General features: G+C 39.9%; 1 protein-coding gene across 1 annotated transcript in view; it reads left to right on the top strand.

The window, feature by feature from the left end:
- LOC310632391 (maestro heat-like repeat-containing protein family member 2B) overlaps window positions 1-19,056 on the top strand; it is a gene marked incomplete at both ends in the record, with an annotated part of 117,473 nt that overhangs the window by 57,659 nt on the left and 40,758 nt on the right. Inside the window, 13 exons of the mRNA XM_083349593.1 lie at window positions 842-994; window positions 1,473-1,627; window positions 2,362-2,524; window positions 6,795-6,985; window positions 7,198-7,335; window positions 8,358-8,469; window positions 9,704-9,850; window positions 10,273-10,452; window positions 11,033-11,188; window positions 11,880-12,011; window positions 13,906-14,011; window positions 14,314-14,379; window positions 15,285-15,346. Coding sequence (XP_083205719.1) covers window positions 842-994; window positions 1,473-1,627; window positions 2,362-2,524; window positions 6,795-6,985; window positions 7,198-7,335; window positions 8,358-8,469; window positions 9,704-9,850; window positions 10,273-10,452; window positions 11,033-11,188; window positions 11,880-12,011; window positions 13,906-14,011; window positions 14,314-14,379; window positions 15,285-15,346 — 1,761 coding nt within the window. The remainder of the gene's footprint in view (window positions 1-841; window positions 995-1,472; window positions 1,628-2,361; window positions 2,525-6,794; window positions 6,986-7,197; window positions 7,336-8,357; window positions 8,470-9,703; window positions 9,851-10,272; window positions 10,453-11,032; window positions 11,189-11,879; window positions 12,012-13,905; window positions 14,012-14,313; window positions 14,380-15,284; window positions 15,347-19,056) is intronic.

Below are 19,056 nucleotides of genomic sequence, written 5' to 3'. Positions count from 1 at the left end.
CAGTCTCTTCTTAAAAACTTCCAGTGTTGGAGCATTCACAACTTCTGGAGGCAAGTTGTTCCACTGATTAATTATTCTAACTGTCAGAAAGTTTCTCCTTAGTTCTAGGTTGCTTCTCTCCTTCATTAGTTTCCATCCATCACCTCTTGTCCTGCCCTCAGGTGCTTTGAAGAATAGCTTGACTGCCTCTTCTTTGTGGCAACCCCTGAGATATTGGAACACTGCTATCATGTCCCCCCTCATCCTTCTCTTCATATCCAATTCCAGCAACTGTTCCTTATTTATAATTGTGATTTGAACTGCCAGGATTTCTTTTGGGGGGATGGAGGGGGGCAGGACACTGAGTAAATGCTGTATGGAATCTTTGTTCATCTTGGAAAGGGAATGATGAGAATCTGGAAAGGCCCCCCAAGCTACATTTTCATAACACAACCTATTTGATCATTTTGGGAAAAAAGTCTTTTTGGCCCCTACATTAGGAAAGTAAAGGAAACCGAAGGCAGAAGCTGATTCTTAGTAGCTCTTAGTGTGCAAATCATATTAGTCTGCTACCTGATTGCATTCAGGAAGATGCTGAAGACTGAACTGTTCAGTAAAACATTCTCAGGAGTTAAACTTCACAATCTTATTGTTTTTATTGATTAATTAGATGAGTGTTGGTTTTGTTTAATTGGCTTAATTGTTATTTTTGTTTATATCATGGATGTGTAATTTTGGATATATCACATAAACATTTCCAACTTTAACAAGATGTAAATTATATAAACAAGCAAATAAAGCATGAACCAACTGATGAGCTATAGATTTCTTATAATCTCATCTATTTCTGCTATGTTGACAGGTGGTCAGTGCTTATTTTCCACCAGATCAAGGCCTTGATTTTGTCGAGGGCATCCTGGAAGTTTTAGTGTCTGGAAACAAAATGTGTGCCATTGCTGCTGGTCACTGGCTCCTAACCATCCTTCAAGATTGTGGTAATGCAATGGAAGGACAGGTGATTCTTTGTCACAAAATGGACTTTTAAAACTTTGCTTCACATAGAATAGGGTGGACATTTTTTTTTTGTTTCCAGGAGTTAGTTGTAACACATTTTAGGAGGGCAAGTGCCCAGTGGGTAGAGCATGACTTTCCTCCCCTCCCAAATGTGGGAAGGAGAATTGGCAGGCAGATTCAGACATACCTATTTATGTATCACTTAAGTATTTCCTATTAAGAATGGTTAAGACAGCTACTCTTACATTTATGTAAACTTTCCTAAAATTGCAATCAATCTAGTTATAGTAGAAGCAGGCAATTGTAGGTCTAGAGCTGTACACAATTTTTGGACTGCTTTAGAAATTCCTACACAAGAGATTAGATTTCAGGTAAGAGCCACTTGTTAAATTTAAGGGATGACCCAAGTCCTTTATGTGCAATTATTATTTGACGTGCTTAACAAATGGGAGTGCAGGTATCTATGTTGCTCCTTCTAGATCTCAGAAGTCCTGGATGTTTTCTACAGTCACTTGCCTATCATCAAGCAGGATGACTTAAGACAATTTCTCATGGATGCCTTGTCCATTGTAGCCCATTTTCATTTGGAAGCTGTGTTTAGCAGCCTGTTGTGCCGGCGTCTTCCAATGGATAGGTATGGGACCAAATTTAAATCAAGATCTATAGTTGTTTGAGAAAGTGACTTCTTTATGTCAGCTCTACAGACCCAGGGGACCTTTGGATTTAAGCTAGTGGAGTTTAAGGAGGAGAGTAACCAACCTTTGACTTGTATATCTTTTTGTACCTAGATTCCCAGGGGAGGAGAAAAGGCTGGAGAAATGTAATCATTGTTTTTGAACATTTATATTATATTAGCCTATCTGGAAATAGAACCTTTGTACCACAGTGTCTGATTGACCTTGAATTTTTCTAAATAGAGGAAAAGGAGGGAGGGATGGGGGGGAGAATCTGCTTGTTGCATTCAAAGCCATAAATCAGGGTCCCTGGGTCCCTGAGGGAGCTCAATGTCATCACAGGGGGTCCATGAAGCTTTGAAGACATGTTATGATTTAAATCTTCAAATAAATCTGGGGTGGTCCATGGCCATGATCCATGGCCACAAAAGGTATTTAAAGGGGGTCCATGGTCCATGCGTAACTTGTGTGCTTAAGACAGAGATGTGTATTTTGTGTCAAGGGTAGCTTTCAATTTTGTGATTGTTAGCTGGCATCAAAACTGAAAGATGAAATAAGGAAATAAGTGGCACTATACATTATACATTCTGACTTAAATTACACCCCATATAGGTGTTGACAATGCATATTATATTTATTGAATTGGTGCAAATCTTATGAGATGATGCTTTTCTTTTGCCTTGCTGAATTTTAGTGAGACAGGTGAACTTTGGAGGTCTCTGGGTAAAGATGCATCCCTGGCCTTGCTCATCCTTCCAAAGCTAGCAAGCAGAATAACAAAATCCACAGACTCAGGAACAATTTTGCACTTCACAAATGAGGAAATTGTAGAATTTGCTGAAGAAGATCCTCTCAAAGTAAGTGAGAAAGAATAGGGTTGTTTTTTTACCCCTGTGAATCTCTTCAAGTAGACATTAGCATTCTGAATGGCATAAGCATTAGATAACTGGAGTCTTTTGTAATAGAGGTTCGTTTATTCTGAGAGATTCCTAGAAAAATGGAAATAAATGTGACTGCTGAAGGATGTTGAATCATCATTGGCCCCCCATCTAGGTAGTCAGTTTACTAACACTCTCAAGCTCTGCAGAACAGTGTTAAAACAAAAATACTTTTGTTGGTTAGTTATCATCAATCAATGCTAATAAATGTTCTCAAGCAAGGATATGGGAAGACATGTATGGAAGACTCTATATAAATGTAATAAATAAAAGAAGTTCTATTTCTACAAATAACATACCGTATTTTCCGGCGTATAAGATGACTGGGCATATAAGACGACCCCCCAACTTTTGTGATGATTTTCAAGATTTTTCGTCTTATACACCGGAAAATCAGCGAGCCCGGGAAGGCACGCCCTCCCCTCTCACTGTGGAGGAAGCAGGGCAGGCTGACGTCTAGCGGGAGCCGGCAGGGCAGTCCTGCGCACGCGCGCACTCCCCGGCTGCTCCTTAGCAGCTGGGGAGTGCGCGCATGTGCAGGACTGCCCTGCCGGCTCCCGCCCGATGCTCTTCCCTCTTGAGGCAGCATCGCTCCCCGGCTCCTAAGGAGTCCTCGGGGATGCTGCCTCAAGAGGGAAGAGCGTCGGACGGGAGCCAGCAGGGAAATCCTGCACATGCGCGTGCATGCAGGATTTCCCTGCCGGCTCCCGTCCGACGCTTTTCCCTCTTGAGGCAGCAGCTGCCTCAAGAGGGAAGAGCGTCGGGCGGGAGCCGGCAGGGCAGTTCTGCACACACGCGCACTCCCCAGCTGCTAAGGAGCAGCCAGGGAGTGCGCGCATGCGCAGGACTGCCCTGCCGGCTCCCACCAGACACCAGCCGCTGATTTTCCGGCGTATAAGACGACTGGGCGTATAAGATGACTCCCCAACTTTTGAGGTGATTTTCATGGGTTAAAAAGTCGTCTTATACGCCGGAAAATACGGTAGTTTTTAAAAAGGTCTAATGTGGTGCTGTATCTAGAAATGGCAGGGTGCCCTAATTATTAATCTAAAAATTCCAAAGTGTCAACAAGTCTTAGCAGGAAAATTTAAGTTGCATTCTGTATTTTCCCTAACCACTCTCCTTCAGTTCAATAATTAACATTTAATGTTTGTTTCTATAAATATGAGATAAGTTTGGCAGAGTCATGAATTTTGTAGAACTTCTCCCAAGAAATGCACTGACATAGCTTTTATGACATTTTGTTGCTAGGTGCATCATCTGTTTTATTGGGCATCTATCATATTAACATATTAATATAACATATAATTAATATAACATATTAACAACAAGAAAAAAGTTAAGGAAACTGTAGGTCCACTAAAGAAAGAGGATGGCAAGGAAATAACAGGCAACAGGGAGAAAGCAGAGCTGCTTAATTCATTCTTTGCATCAGTCTTCACACAAAAGAAACTACAGCCCAACATACAAAAAACACTGCAAAAGACAAACTAGAAACAAAAATTAAAATAAGCAGGAAAATGGTAAGAGAACACCTGTCCGACCTTGACGAATATAAATCACCAGGACCTGACAGACTACATCCCAGAGGTCTGAAGGAGCTGGCAGATGTTATCTCAGAACCACTGCACTACATCTTTCCAAAATCCTGGAGCACCGGGGAAGTACCTGAGGACTGGAAAAGGGCTGATGTGGTTCCCATCTTCAAGAAAGGGAAAAAAACAGACCCAGGAAACTACAGACTGATCAGTTTAATGCCAATACATGGGAGGATCCTAGAAAAGATAATCAAAAAACAGATCTGCGAACAACTAGAAGCAACTATAATTAGTAGGTAGCATAGGTTTGTTAAAAACAGATCATGCCAAACCAATCTTATTTCATTCTTTGATAAAGTGACCAAATTAGTAGACCAGTGAAACGCTGTAGACGTAATATACTTAGATTTTAGTAAAGCATTTGATAAAATAGACCGCAACCTACTCCTTGGTAAGCTAGAAAAAGGTGGAATAGACCAGGACTTTTCAACCAGTGGTACGGGTACCACCTGTGGTACATTGGCACCTAGCAGGTGGTACAGGGCCAACCTAGAAAAGTGGTAGCAGGGGAGGAGAATGAGCTGAACCGGTGGCAGCACTGCACAAGCCTGAGCAAGAGATGGCTGGAGAAGCACCGATCAGCTGGAATGTTGCAGCATCTCCAGGGTCTTGTGATTTACATTCAGATGCTTGGCAACTGATTCATATTTATGATGGTCACAGTGTCCTAGGGTCATGTGAAGTGACCAAAACCTGCTGCAACCACCCAGCAGAGGTGGGGGAATAAAAACCAAACACCTCCCCTCCCACCCCTGCTGCCAATCCTCAACAGAAATGCTCGGACAGGAGCACCACAGGGTGGGCAGGCAGGTGTCTTGCTCGGCTGTGGCTTGGGGGCACTTTTTTCAGTGCCATTGTAAGCAAACTGTTGTAAGTCGAGGACTACCTGTACTTCATCACTTTTTTCCTTTTTTTCTTTTTTGGGTTAAGTTTTTGACACCTTGCTAGGCGACTGGTTGTAGTCAGATGTTGCCATATCCTAAAAGTGGTACAATGGGTGAAAAGGTTGAAAAGCCCTGGAATAGACAACATCACTACATGATGGATCTGTAGCTGGCTGGCAAACTGTACTCAAGAAGTAGTCCTATAATGGACATCCACATGGAGAGAAGTAAGCAGTGCAGTACCACAAGACTCCATCTTAGGCCCAATACTCTTCAGTATCTTCATAAATGATTTAGATGTGGGAATTGAATGGGAACTCATCAAATTTGCAGATGACACTAAACTGACAGGAGTATCCAACACCCCAGAAGACAAACTCAGCATCCAAAAAGATCTTGACCATCTTGACCTACACCAGGAATACTGTAACAAATTTGGGTCACCATATCATAAAAAAGATGTTGAGAGTTTGGAAAATTTCAAAGAGCAACGAAGATGATCAAAGGCCTGGAGACCAAAACATACAAAGAACAGCTGAAGGACTTGGGTTTGGCTAGTCTAAAGAAAAGAAGAAACAGGGGAGAGATGATAGCAGTATTCCAGTATTTTAGGGGCTGCCACAAAGATGAGGGGGTCATGTTATTCTCCAAAGCTCCAGAGGGCAAGACAAGAAACAATGGTTGGAAACTGATCAAAGAGAAAAGCAACCTGGAATTAAGGAGAAACTTCCTGACAGTGAGGACAATTAACCAGTGGAACAGCTTGTCTCCAGAAATTGTGAGCGCTCCATCACTGGAGATTTTTTAAGAAGAGGCTAAACAATCACTTGTTTGAGATGGTATAGGTCAGGGGTAGGCAACCTCAGCTCTTTTATGACTCATGGACTTCAACTCCCAGAATTCCTGAGCTAGCCATGCTGGCTCAGGAATTCTGGGAGTTGAAGTCCATGAGTCATAAAACAGCCAAGGTTGCCTACCCCTGGTATAGGTTCTCCTGCTTCAGCAGGAGAAGACCTCCAAGGTTACTTCCAGCTTCTATTCTATTCTATTCTATTCTATTCTATTCTATTCTATTCTATTCTATTCTATTCTATTCTATTCTATTCTATTCTATTCTATTCTATTCTATTCTATTCTATTCTATTCTATTCTGTTCTAGTATTGCTTCTGCTTTTCTTTGCTTCATGGTTTTATATCTTTGTTCTTCATTAAAATTTTACTTTTGTTTGTTATTCTTACCAGTCCTTGATTTTTTTTAGTGATGGGGGGGTATAAATTGAATAAATACATGAATGTCAAAGTGTTTTTAAAAAATTTAAAGTGCCCCAAGAATTGGAGAGAAACCAACAAACAGTTCCAGTGTTAATGGGCCTGCTCACACTGCAATACTTTGGGGACATTAAGCTGACCCTTAACTACCAGTCCAAGGCATTATTTCCACTTCTTGAATCTGTGGCTTGTTGAATCTGCACCCTTTATCTCCTTCAGTTCACTCTTTCCTCCCAATGGTACTGGAAACATCCCTATATTGCCTGGGGCAGCTTTTGGTAAAGTCACAATTTAATGAACCATACGATTGGGGGAAAGGTCCTCATGAAGCCTAAATGTCTATTACATTAAGCTTTGTCTTCCGCTGTTTGTTTTGCTTTCTCAGGTATTGGGGGGGGGGAAATCTAGATTTCACTCTCCTCTTCTTTCTTTTCCCAGGCCACCTGTGCCACCTATGAAATCCTTTCTGTACTGCAAGTGAAAAAGGTCCTCCAGCAGGTGTTCCCAGAGCTCTTTTGTGCTCTACTATGGCAGGTCAGCAAAACTTTGGGGCAAAAGATGCCTTTATCTGAAGGCCGACGGAAGCTGTTTCTAAGAGAACAACAACTGTCTGAAGGCAACCCATGCAGGTAAGCCTTCCTCTCTTAACAGCTCGGCTTTTCTTGTAACAGTGGAACGAGAACTTCTTATAAAGTAAATTTGCTTCCATCAAGGATTTCCTAGTTAGCATGAACATGGCCGACATAAACTACTACTGCTAAATATCACTCTTAACATACAAGCGTAGAGGGTTGAAGGCTTTGATATTCTACTGTATGCTGATGTTCTTTTTCTTGAATAGACTTTCTGTGTCAAGCCTGAAGGCTCTAGTATTAAAGCTCACCTGTGACCCATCATTGGCAGAAATCAGAGAAGTGAGTATCTGGACATTACTCAGAGATCCTAAAACCCATCAGGAAGGTGTCTGTCTGCTAATACGGTAAGAGATTATCAGTGATTACCTAATGGGGTAATCATAGCTCTTTGTACTAGTTTTGGAAAACACAGCTAAAAGAGTGTGTTAATTCATTTGTGTGAACAAATTCTGGACACTGGCAAACTGGTGCTGAATAATAGGCCTTGCTCTGACCCAATGGCCTAACTTGTCTTGCATTCTTAAGTTTTCCTTAAGCCCTTCACTCACCATTGTTTCCACAGGATTTAAAACAAAACATTAACTACATTAAAAATCTTTAAATAAAAATCTTATTTTAACTATAATCCTACTATTAGATATGGATGGATGGATGGAAGGATGGATGGATGGATAGATGATAGGTATAGAGATAGATAGATATGATATGGATATATATGATATAGATAGATGTTAAATATAGATGCAGATATAGATATATAAATGGAGATTGATGGAGATGAGATAGAGAGACAGAGATAGATAGATAGATAGATAGATAGATAGATAGATAGATAGATAGATAGATAGATAGATAGATAGATACCTTGGTGGTTTCTGACCTTGGTTGTTTGCTTACAGAAACATCTTCTTTCCCAACCACCATGATCTCCTTCCTTCCACCACAATGAAATAAAAGTAAAAAGGGTAGCCACATCATCATCCAGTTCTGGTTTTCCCTCTTCTTTCCAATTGCTCTTCACTCTGCCCCTGTATTGGCAAATATAGAAGGACTATAACACAAGCATACCATTTGCATATCCTGGGAAACTGAGTTCTTCAGGACACCTCCTGAGTCTAAACAACCCTCTTACCAATGGAGAAGGAGGATATAATGCTGGCTATATGGTTGAGTTGCAAGTAGTAAATAAGTTTCACAGAAAGGAAGGGAAGCTGCAAGGCAAGAGACATGCAGCTTAATAAACAAGGAGTAGTAATCCAATTCTTCCAGGAAGAGGTCTTGTCACATATGATGCTGCTTTGGACTAAATGAGTTCCTTTTTTGAACTTGGCCAATGTAATTAAATCAGTCTTCCTTTATCTTCCAGTTGTTTGTTTCAGAATAAACTTCTTCACTACAACACTATCCAGAATATCCTACCATGGATAAATTCAGACTCTCAGAAGCTCCGACTAACAGGAACAGCCTTCTTGACAGAAGTGAGGCTTAGGACCTAGGATGTGTTGGGGAAAAGTTACCATGAGAGGGGCCCTTTAATTTATTTTTATTTAGTTAGTTAGTTACTGATCAAATTTATGTAACCACCCATCACACATGAAATGACTGGGCAGCATGCAACATTAAAATAAAACTACTGTATAAAAACACTCATTATAAAAATATTGTTATAAAAATAATCATTATACAAATATAGACAAATCATTTTTAAACTAAAATATTAATAACTTATACAAGCCATAAATGGAGTGCAATAAATAAACCACCTACATATTTTCTCCCCAGCTTTGAAGGCCCACAGAAAAGGGAGAGACCATTTTTTGAAAAAACCAATTTCTCACCAATTTAAACATGGATATAACAGCAGGAAGTCTATAACTATCTATATAATATTTATTAATTTATTTTTTATTTTATTATTTTATTTTGTTTATGGTCACTATGATACAAGAAAGATGTTGAGACCTTAGAAAGTGTGCAGAGAAGAGCAACAAAGATGATAAGGAGTCTGGAGGGTAAATTGCACAATGAATGGTTAAAAGAACTAGGTATGTCTAGCTTAATGAAGAGAAAGATTAGACATGATGATTGTCATTTGAGGGGCTGCCACAGAGAAGACAAGATTAACTTATTCTCCAAATTACCACAGGACAAGAAGCAATGGATGGAAGCTTGTCAAAAACAGATCCAACCTAGAACTAAGGAGAAATTTCATGACAATGAGAACAATTAATCAATGGAACAACTTGCTTCCTGGAGTTGTGCATGTTCCATCACTGGAGGTTTTCAGGAATGGACTGTACAACCATTTGCCCAGAATGGGATAAGGTCCCTGCCTTGAGCAGGGGGTTGGACTAGAAGACCTTCAAGATCCATTCCAGCCCTATGATTTTCCTATCCAAAGACCTCAACTCTTCCAAACTTTAGCAGGAAACTGACCAAAATTCAGCAGGAAACTGACCAAAATTTGGTGGCATGTATTAGGCCTTGATTTGTGTTCCCCCCTTATATATTCTGTTTTTTGATAAGGAGTTCAGACTTTCCTCTTCATCCAAATGTAAACTTGCACTATTAATAACATTGGAGTAGTGGGTTTTATCAGTTTTATCTTATTTATATTTTATCCTAGCCTGTTAGTTAATTGTCACATGAACAGGGAAAAAATGAAATAACATAATGTTGGAGCATAATATGAAACACATTGACTTACTGTAGGTGATTCAAGATCCCATTTTGGTAGAGAAACTGCAGCTAAAATCTCTCCTCCCAACCATGATGCTAAGAGCAGGAGACTGGGATCCTGGGATCCGTCAGATGGCAATCCGCGGTCTTGGGAACCTTCTCCTTGTGGCTCCTGACAAGGTCAGTTCTTGCCTGTTGAGGTTGTAGAAAATATGTGACATATGTTGAAGGCAGACACACTCTTGCCCCTTCAGTGAAGTAGATCTAGAATCAAACACTGGACTGTTGGCGAGGAAAAATGGGCATGGAAGGTGTTCATTCAATGTTGTTGCCTGCACATGGAAAGGGTTCACATCACATAGATTGCAAAGCTGATGACTTAAGCATGTGGTTTAAATCCAACAATTGTGATTTGGAAATCACAGTTAAGAACAATGAACTCAAGCAATTGTAGTTATTCAACAAACTATTTAAACAAATCATGGTTTCGTATGATATACAGTATCAACCTGATCATAGTGTATGCCTTGACAGATCCCATAAATGTGCTGTAAAATCTTTTTCTACAGGCATACTCACAATTGCCTTCTTAACTTGTGTCCTTACAGATGAAAGGACAGAAGAGGACCATTGTAGCTGTCCTGATTGGAGCTTTGTATGATGAAAAGTTGGTTCTGGAGAGTCTCAGGTTGCTTGCTCTGATTTTTCCACGCCTGAAGGGGAAAGATGTGGGTTTCCTATTTAAAGACATCTCTCTGAAGACCACCTCATATCTGGCAGATGTAAGCAAAGGATAGAGCTCCCTGTTTAGGAACTGCTGAGAGGCCTATACCCAGTGTGGCAAGGTCCTAAGGAGGTTGTTTCTTCACTCTTAACAAATAACAGGCTTAAAAGATACTGGAAATAGTTTCTCAGAAATTGCTCAGCGTACATAGGATAAAATCCAAACAGCAGTGCCATCTGAGTAGGATTTGGGAGCAAATATCTAAGGCCCTACTTAGCTTAATTAATGTTTCATCCCTCTACACAACAAACTGTTTTCCTACACATTGATGTACACAAAAGAAAGTTCATTATCATTAAGGGAGAGGCTATTAGGACTGCTAAATTCAAAATAAAATTTCATAATTGCACGATTGATAGTTTTACCCTTCATGAATGGATCTAATTCCCATTTGAAGCCATCTGCTATCAACTGTTACTATGGTAACAAATACCACAGTTTAACTAAGATTTTTCAGGGTTGATATGTGAACCTCCATATGGTTTTCAGCCTAAGCCCGATGTTGTATTTTTTGCAGCAATATTACAAACCAGGAAGTCTAAGCTTATGGGAAATATAGTGTTTTTTTCTGGCTATAGGACAATGCTGACCTTCGTGAGGCTGCACTATGTCTCTTTGGCATCCTGGCTGTTTGGACAAAGTTTAGATACAAAAGATTTTTTACTATCCAAGCCAGAAGGAATCTGGTGTCCCTTCTAATACACCAGCGTGACCCCAATCCCAGAGTATCTGAGGTAAGTTCCAGAGTAAATTTTGTATTTGAGAATCCTTGAATATTCAAATGACTAAAAAGTTTGTTATCTCATTGAAGACTGCATAGACTTTGATTATAACTCACCTCAGTGTGGCTCAGTTCAGGTCCTACTTCTTATGTTTGTCAATCGTAGCGATACCCTGCTAATTCAGTCCATGACCCATTTTGGTCCTGCATTTTGGTTGTGTTGTGCTCAACCACTTGCTGCCACAGGGCACACAAGCAGCAATATAACCCCATCTTCTTTACGGCTCCCTTGCAACTGGTATTTTGTGCAATTCAGCATTAGTTTATCAGTAAATCATGGTTAAGCAAATTATGGTTTGTTTAGCTGTATGAACACAGTAATTAAACTGTGTTATTTTTGAACCTTCATGAAGGCTTGGAAGTATTTAAGCTAAAAAGAAGGTAATCCTGGAATTTTTCAGTGTTTCCCCCCCCCCCCAAAAAAGCTAGCACCACTCAGTCTTCCCTGACTTTGGAAAATGTATTCTAAACCTTTGGGGCTAGATTGAGGAGACATAGTGAGTTGGATAAAGATAAAAGTCACTCTGAGAGTAAGATAGGTTATACCTAAGTTTGACAAGTGAATAAATAACAAGTTATTCTTAATTTAAAATGCTTGCTACTATTATGCATGATTTGTATAAGAATACCACTGTCTTTTTCAGGCATGCAGGACTGCTTTTCTGCAATGCATGACGTTTTTAGTGAGAAGGAAACTAAGAATCTATATTGAAGAACTTTACCGTACCACTAATTTAACTCTTCCAAATCTACATGCTCATGTATGCAGGCAGCTGGTAAGAGAGAAACATCCTTGAATTAGCATACTGTAAATACAGGATAATTTTAGGAGGATATTGAAGTTGCTATAGTCATTCAGCAAATCTGTGTCTAAAGCAGTCCCTTTGTTTCCAAACCCATGCCACCTTTCTGAGGAATTGCAAAATATTGCCTCACTTTATCCACTTAGGAGGAAAAGAAACATTTGCCAGTTCTGTACAGCAAGAATAGGCCAACCCAAACAGGGCCTCATTTAGTCTCTTTCAGCATCTCCATAGTGACTTTGGAAATCTGATTTTTTTTTTCATGAGAGGATAGGGAAATAAGAAGCAAAACAAATGTGTTACATTTTTCTCATAGGTTCAATGTACATTTTTATTGGTTAGATACGTATTTCAAATTGAGAAATGACCCAAAGGATGGGGATACCAAACACCATAGAGTCTCAGTGTCAAGATTCAGTAGATCTTAATTAGCTGGAACAGTGAGCAGAAACAAATACTTGCAAAATTTACACAACAGGGCAAATGCTAGCTCTTCCATTTTGATAGGAAAAATCAACAGCTTGAGTAGGGAATGGGGGGGATCGTACTTGTTAGCAGTATTCAAAAGGTTATGTCTAAGGAATCACTATCTGAACATGAACCAAGAATGTGATCTAGAGTAGTTACAAATTCAATCCCAGATTGCATCAACCAAAATGTTAGTTGGAGGTGTTAGCTATCTTTAACCTGAAGCAGAGAAGACTATAGGGAGACACAAGTCTCTTGCGGGCTGTTGATTTGATTTTCAAAATTGACTGGAGCAAAAAATGCTTTTGCCTATTACAAAAGCATTCAAAATTGTCCAAAATTAATTTTGCATCTAATTTGAAGATTCAATCAGATCATGTTCAGATCAAATCTCCAAAATAAATAAATCTTTGCATAACTGTTATCTGTACCTGTTGAGATGACACTTTTTATTTTAACCTTATTGCCACAGAGAGCAATAAAGTTTTCATTTAAGTGGATTGGCCAGGACTGCAAATACAGTAATCTGGTATGGGACAATCTGTTCTATGGTAAGGTATAAGTCACCCCAAGCTTTTTAATAAGAAAATGAGGAAAGTTTGATTATTACTATCTGAAAAATGAAAAGTCTTCTGAGAATATAGCAGTTAGGGTTAGCTTTAGGTTAGATCAGGGGTGTCAAACTCAATTTCATTGAGGACCACATCAGCATTGCGGTTGCCCTCAAGGGGCCGGGTGGGTATGGCCAGGGTGGGCATGGCCTACTGGGTGGGCATGGCTAGAGTGCATATGGCCTACTGGGTGGGCGTGGCCAGCTCTACATCATTGGCATCAAGGGTGCCTATGGGGGCCTGGGCAGGAGTGGGACAAATCTGAGGGTCTCTGGCAGTAGGAGGGTCTCTGGGCCAGGGCCAAGGCAGTGGGGGCCGTTCCCTCACTGTTTCTAGGATGGCTTCACGGGTCACATGAAACCACTTCGCAGGCCGGATCCGGCCCCCGGGCCTTGTGTTTGACATGTCTGGGTTAGATTGTTCTATATCAGATCCTATCAGTTAATATAAGTTTATATATTATATTATTGTAAATCACCCAGAATCACTTAGATGAGATGGCAGTGTACAAATGTGATAGAGAAATAAACAAATACAATTTTATAAGTATAATATGTATAATTTTAAAGAGATATATATTTAGTAGTAGAAAAATCTCTTTTTTTAAAAAAATGTGTCTTATAGAATATAGTTATAAAAGGTTACAGGAATAACATAACTAGGAAAAATATGATAAAACTACCGTGAGATATGTCTAACCATGGCTTCGGTAAAGAAAGGCTTCATGTTTCAGCTTTTGGCCTCAGTTGCTGCAATAAATAAAATGCAATATTATTCTTGATAAACAGATTGAAAATACCAACCCAGAAATGAGGAGAGAACTGTTGAACAAGACGACAATCTATTTCCAAAGCAACTGGGAAGAGATCCAGCTTAGAGCTCTTGAATTAACAGGTAAGAGGCAAGACCTAGTAAGATCTTTAGCAAAGTTCATAAAATCAGTGGAAGGAGAAATGGAGTGAAAAAATGAGATGTGTCACAATGTGAGAATTTTTAGGGGACCATATTTTAAAAATATACTGTACGCTATATGCTTATTTCAAGAATTCTTGCATGCAGGTTTATGGTTAAGTTCCTAAAGGGGGAAAAAGCATCCCAGAGATTGGTGGCATGATTGTCCTTAGTACTTCTTACATGTTTGAAAAGATTGAAATGTATTCAAATTTTCCTTCCCTTCCTTTTTTCCTTCCCTTCAGAAATCATTCTGGAATGCATGCAAATAGCAGACCTGGATGAGCCTATTAAGCAAGTTCTGTTGACTTGTAAGCAATATAAATAAATAAATCTATCTTTGACTAAACAAATTAATAAATATACATCTGAATTTACAGTTTCCAAGGAGAGCAGCATTAGAGCTGCTCAAGAAAATTTTTGCCCATTTAACCGTGATCTCTGGCCAACTGGTTGGAGTAGCAAAATGGTACAATCAATATTTTAGAGCAGGGATCTCTGTAATTTTGTGGAGTTCTCACAGTTGAGGGAAAGTGAGATTAAAAAACAAAAGAAAGAAATGCATGAAAAGCAGAGGAAGGGTATTCTCACTCGCTTTTGGCTCTCTTTTGCCCACTTAGGTTTAGTCATCACTAATATTCAGTCCCCAGCAAAATACTATGTGGTTGCTCTTTTAAGTCTGAGCAAATATTTTCTGGGATCCCTTCTTATCACTGATATAAGTGATAAGCTTTTGCCTAACTGACTAAATGAGTCTGTATAAGAGCTGTGGTGGAGTGATTAGAATACAATATTGCAAGCTAACTCTGCACACTGCCCAGAGTTCAATCCTGAGGAGCTCAAAGTTGACTCAGCCTTCCATCCTTCAAGAGTAAAATGAAGATCCAGTCTGTTGGGGAAAATATGCTGACTCTATAAACCTCTTAGATAGTGCTGTAAAGCACTATGAATCAGTATATAAGTCTAAACACTACTGCTAAACACTACTGCTGTATGTGTAAATGTCTGTAAATAAAATAAATGTGTAAGTTTTCATGAAGCCAAGAGGAAGCTTCTGGCCATAAAATCTTTCAGCCTTCAATGTTCAATGTTTGTTTTCAAGATCATGATGGAGGTGTTTTGAAATGTCAACTTAAAATAGAACAAATATTTGCCGTATTTCTAACATTGTTGAAGATCTGTTTCACTGATATTATTTACCTGTTCCTTCTTTCAGCTCTTGTAAGGCTTCAGAAAAACATCAGCTATGGTTTCAATGAACATTTAGATGTGCCCCAGGTGAGTGCCGCAGTGGAAGCTTATATCCTCCAAAAATGGGGAGAAGATCTGCCTAGAACAGAATCCTCCATCAGTGGAAGTAATGGAATCCAAAGATCTTCTCTAAGTCAGCTTGGAGCAACTTCAGATGCCACACCAGTCTAGGACTTGTATGAGTAATTTTTTTTCCTGTGATTATGGCCATAACATCAAGACTTCTTCTTGGTAAATACTAAGCACTTTCCCTCTCTATTTCCCACTCATTATCTCTCTCTGCTACTTGCAATAAATACAATTAAAGAAGCCATGTCACAAATGCTGAGTTTTATTTTGACTTAACTCCCCAAAACTGGTTCAGGCCTTCTTTTACTTGCTTTCCTGTCTTCCATACATTTTTTAAGACTCTACAGGAAAAATCGGTATAAGTCATTGAGTTGTCAAAAGAAAGAAGAAACAGAAGGTTGAGATTTACACTACTAAACAGAATAGTTAAAGCAGTCTCACCATACACCAGCAAGAGAGACAAGTAGCAGAACCAAAATGCTAACTGTGGTTATATATGTATGCAGGTGGATAATACTGAAATAGGCATTTGTCAGGAGGTACAGTAAATGGTCAGGAAATTGATGACCCCCTATTCCATGGGCAAGAGATTATTAGTTTATTAGTGGCAGTGATCAATCCAGCAAACATGAAACGGGGTCTCTAATCAAATGGCGGAAGATCATCAGTCCCTCTTTCATAAGATCTTGGAATATCTTGGAAAAGTTAATCAAAAAACACATCTGCGAACAACTAGAAGCAAACAAAAGTTATAATCAGTAGCTAGCATGGGTTTGTCAAAAACAGATCATGCCAAACCAATCTTATCTCATTCTTTGATAAAGTGACTAAATTAGTGGATCAGTGAAATGCTGTGGACGTAGTGTACTTAGACTTCAGTATGGCATTTGACAAAGTAGACCACAACCTGCTGTTTAGTAAGCTAGAAAAAAGTGGGATAGACAACAACTCTATCAGATGGATCTGTAGCTGGCTGACAAACTGCACTCAGTGAGTAGTCCTCAATGGCTCCACATCCACATGGAGAGAAGTAAACAGTGGGGTACCACAAAACTCCATCCTAAGCCCAGTACTCTTCAATATCTTCATTAATAACTTAGATGAGGGAATAGAAGGGGAACTCATCAAATTTGCAGATGACATCAAACTGACAGGAATAGCCAACACCCCAGAAGACAAACTTAGGATCCAAAAAGATCTTGACCAACTTGAACAATGGGCCCTATCCAACAAAATGAGTTTTAATGTGGAGAAAAGCAAAGTTTTACATTTAGGCAGGAAAAATCAAAGGTTTAAGTACAGATTAGGTGATCCCTGGCTCAAAAACAGCAACTGTGAGATAGACCTTGGAGTCCTAGTGGATGATCTATGAGCCAGCAGTGTGCAGCAGCCACCAAAAAAACTAATACAATCCTGGGTTGTATAAACTAGAGGCATAGAATCAAGATCACATGAAGTATTAGTACTGCTTTATAAAACCCTATTAAGACCACATCTGGAATACTGCAACCAATTTTGGTCACCATACTATAAAAAAAAATGTTGAGACCTTGGAAAAGGTTCAGAGAAGAGCAACTAAAATGATCAAAGACCTGGAGATGAAAACATATGAAGAATGGCTGCAGGACTTGGGTTTGGCTAGTCCAGGGGTAGGCAACTTGTCTCTTTTATGACTCGTGGACTTCAACTCCCAGAATTCCTGAGCCAGCATAGCAGTTGGGCATAGCTGGCTCAGGAATTCTGGGAGTTAAAATCCACGAGTCATAAAAGAGACAAGGTTGCCTACCCCTGGGCTAGTCTAAAGAAAAGAAGAAATAGCAGTGACATGATAGCAGTATTACAGTATTTGAGAGGCTGTCACAAAGAAAAGGGGCTCAAAGTATTCTCCAAAGCACAATGGTTGAAACTGATCAAAGAGAGAAACAACCTGGAATTAAGGAAGACAATTAACCAGTGGAACAGCTTGCCTTCAGAAATCATGGGTGCTCCATCACTGGAGGTTTTAAGAAGAGATGGGACACTCACTTGTCTGAAATGGTATAGGTTCTCCTGTTTGAGAAGGGGGCTGGACTAGAAGACCTCCAAGGTCCCTTCCTATTCTATTCTATTCTATTCTATTCTATTCTATTCTATTCTATTCTATTCTATTCTATTCTATTCTATTCTATTCTATTCTATTCTATTCTATTCTATTCTATTTCAAGAATTATGCTAGACAGCATAAATTAGATGACTTTCCCTTAGGAAATGGCATCTGTGAAGACTGATAAACATTCAACAAAACACTTGTCTGAAATGGTGCATGACTTCTGGGCTACATGCCATTATGTCTGTTGCCCAGCTAATCTACATGTGCCCAGGCCTAAACTAAATCTTAGTTCCAACAGTTCTGACATTCAGAACAAAGCTGTTGTTGTTGTTAGTTGCGAAGTCCTGTCTGACCCATCGCGACCCCATGAACAAAGTTCCTCCAGGCCTTCCTGTCCTCTACCATCTTCTGGAGTCCATTTAGGCTCACACCTACTGCTTCAGTGACTCCATCCAGCCACCTCATTCTCTGTCGTCCCCTTCTTCTCTTGCCCTCAACCTTTCCCAGCATTAGGCTCTTCTCCAGTGAGTCCTTCCTTCTTATTAGGTGGCCAACTTCAGGATCTGGCCTTCTAAAGAGCAGTTAGGGTTGATCTCTTCTAGGACTGACCAGTTTGATTGCCTTGCAGTCCAAGGGACTCGCAGGAGTCTTCTCCCGCACCATAGTTCAAAGGCTTCAATTCTTTGGCGCTCAGCCTTTCTTATGGTCCAACTTTCACAGCCATACATTTCAACTGGGAAGACCATAGCCTTGACTATACGCACTTTTGTTGGCAGGGTGATGAACAACGGCTTATGACCCTCTTTTATCGGTCTACTATAGAGAGCATCCTCTTGTATGGTATTGTGGTTTCGTATGCTGGTCTGACAGCCGCGGATAGGAAGGCATTACAGAGGGTGGTGAGCACAGCACAAGACATTGTGGGCTGTCCCCTGACACCACTGGATGACATTGCCAGGGCTCACTGCCTTGGAAGAGTGAGGAAAAATCTCAGGGATGACTCACACCCTGGACAGTATCTCTTTACTCTCCTACCATTGGGTAGGAGATATAGGAGTATAGCCAGCTGCACCAACAGGCTGAAAAACAGCTTTTATCCATGGGCTGTTAGGCTTTTGAACGGGAAATAATTTTTATAAACTTTATGCATAATTGACTTGTGAGGCCGGTGTGTTGTGCAATTAGTTCACATGGTGTAATAAGATGGAGGGTTTGTGTCACTGTAAGCTGGGGGGTGGGGGCACAAAGGGAGGCTCAGCCAATCTCAATGTATACATGGTTGTACTTTGACAATAAAGGTTCATTCATTCATTCATTCATTCATTCATTCATTCATTCATTCATGTCTCTGCTTTTTAGTATGCTGTCTAGATTTGTCACAGCTTTCCTCCCCAGGAGCAAGCATCTTTTAATTTCTTGGCTGTAGTCCCCATCTGCGATGATCTTGGAGCCCAGGAAAATAAAATCTGTCACTACCTCCATTTCTTAGAACAAAGCTAGCCCCAAATATTATTAATCACTGAGAAATATGTAGAAGAATTTTGCCCTCTCTTCTAATAGGAACCAGTTAGATATTCTA

The sequence above is a fragment of the Vipera ursinii genome (assembly GCF_947247035.1).
Source record: "Vipera ursinii genome assembly, chromosome: 1".
Taxonomy (NCBI): Eukaryota; Metazoa; Chordata; class Lepidosauria; order Squamata; family Viperidae; genus Vipera; species Vipera ursinii.
Note: the sequence above shows the minus strand (reverse complement) of the source record. Positions and strands in the feature narration are given on the sequence as shown.